Source organism: Fukomys damarensis, unplaced genomic scaffold (assembly GCF_012274545.1).
Source record: "Fukomys damarensis isolate Sample0158 unplaced genomic scaffold, DMR_v1.0_HiC HiC_scaffold_7, whole genome shotgun sequence".
Classification (NCBI taxonomy): Eukaryota; Metazoa; Chordata; class Mammalia; order Rodentia; family Bathyergidae; genus Fukomys; species Fukomys damarensis.
This window is the reverse complement of record NW_022900919.1, coordinates 1,488,026-1,491,355: the sequence shown is the minus strand read 5'-3', so window position 1 is coordinate 1,491,355 and position 3,330 is coordinate 1,488,026. Positions and strand designations below refer to the sequence as shown.

Below are 3,330 nucleotides of genomic sequence, written 5' to 3'. Positions count from 1 at the left end.
CACCTGGAGCACTTGTGAGCGCGGGGCGGACAGGGCCGGGGCACCAGATGAGTTCAGGGCGGGCCGGGCGCGGGATGGTGCCTTTGACCGAATTCCTATACCCAAGCTCCGGGGCGTCCCTGAAGTCTGCTCTTCCCCGGGGACAGACGTGAGGCCGGTGTGGGCCTGGCCTGCGCTGGTGTCAGACGCTTGAGACAGCGGAATTTAGCAGCCCAGGCCTGCGTCGTCGTGGAGGAGGACGTCTCGGTCGCTCTCGGGTCCCCAAGGCACACAGAACTAAGAGGGGAGGTTTGTTCGGCTCACAGTCGCAGTCGGTGGTTGACTGGCGCCAAGGCAGACAGGGCGCCGCGGAGAGGCCTGGGCGGAAGAGCTGCCCGTTCTGTGGCCGAGGAGCTGGGCACGAAACACGCCCTTCAGCCGGGCGACCCCTCGGCGGGCAGACCCACGGATGAGGGCGCCCTTCAGCCACGCTCCAGCCACCCTGGACCCCCGAGCGGGACCGCCCGGCCCGGAGGGGTCCCGGGCAACGCACCCGGAGCCACTGTGGTGTACCGGAGTGGATTCCCGCCCACCTCCCTGCCTGCTGGTGCCTCCTCTCCCGGGTTAAAATCACTGCTGGGACAGACCCTGGCGCCTCCGGTGATCCTAAATCCCAGATGTCTGCAGGCCTCGCCTTCTCTACGTGGGAGGGTGCTCACTGGCGTCCAGATCGTTCCCCCTAGCAGTTGCCCTTCCTGCTTTGAAGTGCACTGTGTTCCTCCAACATGGCTGACAGTTTTGCTTTGTGTTTGTTTTCCAGTTATGAGAAGCCTCCTCCTGGGCTGATCAAGGTTAGTGTGACGCCCGGACTCCCCGCTGTCCCGCGTGTGCCACAGACAGTAATGCTCTGAGAGATGGGTGCGCGGGCTGTGCGCCTGCTGTTCCGAGGCCCGCTTCTGCCCCACAGCCGCCCGGGAGGCCCTACCGGCTGGGCCGGCCTGGGTGCCCACCAGGTCAGCCTGCCGTGCTGCGCTCTGTCTGCTTCCTGTGTCTGCCGCCCGACTTCTCGGGCCGCTACACTGCGGTCAAGGGTCCCGGCCCAGAAAGTCACCTCTGAGGGGCCCTGGATACCATGGCAGCTTCTGGGCAACGACCCCCGCCTTTGCCATTTCAGGGGCTGCTGATGGGAGGGTCAACAGTCACAGGCAGAGCTAAAAAATCTGTCATCTGGTAGGTACCCTTCAGTTTAAAAACAATTCTAGCAGGGGATGTAGCTCAGTGATGCCCCACATGCCTCGTAAGCACGAGGTCCTGGGTTTGATCCCTGGTGCTGAAAAGAAAAATTCTAAAAATTTTTTAGTTTTATTTATTTATTTATTTATTTTGAGAGAGGATCTTGCTATGTAGTTCAGGTTGGCCTTGAATTTATTATATAGCAACAGTTGGCCTTGTTCACCGGGCAGTCCTTCTGCCTCAGCCTTCTGAGTGTGGAGATTACAGGTTTGTGCCACCATGCCCAGCTCTTCTAGTATAAACTTAATACTCTTAGGAATTTTTAAAATATCAGAGTGGGGAAACGTGTGAGAGGTAATGCAGTTACTCAGTGTAGACTCACTGCTACTGAAACATAACTCGCCACCCCTGTTGTTCCAGAAACCTGTGTGCTTTTCGCATCCCACAGATTTACAGGTCAGATTGTCGAGTCTTTTTTTTTCTTTTCTTTTAGTGGTAATGATTGAGCCCAAGACCTTCACACTGAACTACATCTGCAGTCTTTTTTTCACTTTTTTTTTTTTTTTTGGTTTTTTGAGGCAGGGTCTCACTATGTGGTTGAGACTGACCTAGGACTCACTATGTAGCCCAGGCTGGTCTCCAATTCACAGCGATCCTCCTACCTCAGCCTCCCAAGTTCTGGGATTACAGGCATGTGCCACCATGCCTGGCTCGAACTCTATTTTTGAGGCAAAGCTCTCACTGAGTTGCTAAGGTCCCCGAGCTGGCCTCAAACTTGCAGTCCTCCTGCCTCAGACTCCCAGGGTGCTGAGATGACATTTGTGTACCACCATGCCTGGCCCTTGGAGTCTAATTTTCATGAGAAAATGGAGCTCGCAGATCACTTCTGGGAGCACAGATGTGCTTCTCCAGTAACCCCTCCACCAGCAGCTGTGTTGCGATGTGGCCCTCTCCTGCCTCTCTTTTCCTGGGTTGAGTGAGGGTGAGTGCAGGAGGGAGCCAGGCGCCGGGCTGCTGACACACTCTCCCTCCATGCAGGAAGATGAGAGCAAGCCGGAAGACTGCATCCCAGATGTGCCGGGCAATGAGCATGCCCGGGAGTTCTTGGCTCATGCACCCACGAAAGGCCTCTGGATGCCGCTGGGGAAGGAGGTCAAAGTGATGCAGTGTGAGTACGACGGCGCCGCGTGCACACTGTGCACTTGTTTGCTGCTTTCCGTGGTCTCCTTGTCTATCACAGCCAAGGCCCGGTGTCTGTGACTAGAGGAGGAGGTGCTGTGCCCATCCAGGATCTGCCCTCGGACCCGGGCTGCCAAGGGACCCCTTCAGGGTGCCATGACGAAGGGCATATGCGTGGTGGGAATGCAGTGGCATGGCGTGCAGGGGCCAGGCTCAGGGACCTCTGTCAGAGGTGTGAGCAGTGCTTTCCTCCTGTCGCAAGGGCCTTCAGAAGCACAAACTTCTCACAGCGGAGCCTCTCCCCTGTCTAACGGGGACCCTGTGCACACATACGGTCCTGTGTAGCTGCCTTGGGCTGGTTCAGAGGTGCTTGGAGTGAACAGTGTCTGACAGGTGTCACAGGGTCCTGTGAGGCAGCCCTGGCACAGGCAGGCCATCCCAGCTGCTGCTAGTGGGACACTCACTTACTTATTCCGAGAAAGTGGGGGCGTACCAAACCGTGCCTGTCGTGGGTCCCAGCCTGACTGGGAGGGGGCTTTTCACCTGTGACTGTCTAAGAGAAGTGTCAGCAGGGCATATTCTGGTTCTGTGTGTGCTAATCTGTCTGTGGCAGGATTAAGCCTAATTCCAGAAATTAATTGTGAGAGTTTCAAAGACATAAGCACAGAGCCAGAAAGCTAAATTTGAAAAATAAGCTTTGAGCCAGGCCTGGTGGCATAAGCATTTGGGAGGCTAAGGCAGGAGGATCAGAAGTTCAAATCTTTTTTTTTTTTGAGATAGGGTCTCACTATGTAGTTGAGGCTGACCTGGAACTCACTATGTAGCCCAGGCTGGTCTCGAATTCGCAGTGATCCCCCTGCCTCAGCCTCCTGAGTGCTGGGATTACAGGCATGCGCCACCACACACGGCAGAAGTTCAAATCTTTTTTTTTTTTTTTTT

At 55.9% G+C, this 3,330-nt stretch overlaps 1 protein-coding gene across 1 annotated transcript in view; it reads left to right on the top strand.

Annotated features, from left to right (window-relative positions):
* Positions 1–6: 6 nt before the first annotated feature.
* Positions 7–3,330, top strand: part of Rp9 (RP9 pre-mRNA splicing factor) — a 13,259-nt gene continuing 9,935 nt past the window's right edge. The window contains exons 1-3 of the mRNA XM_019205836.2: positions 7–14; positions 800–830; positions 2,251–2,380. Coding sequence (XP_019061381.1) covers positions 2,347–2,380 — 34 coding nt within the window. The 5' untranslated portion in view covers positions 7–14; positions 800–830; positions 2,251–2,346. The remainder of the gene's footprint in view (positions 15–799; positions 831–2,250; positions 2,381–3,330) is intronic.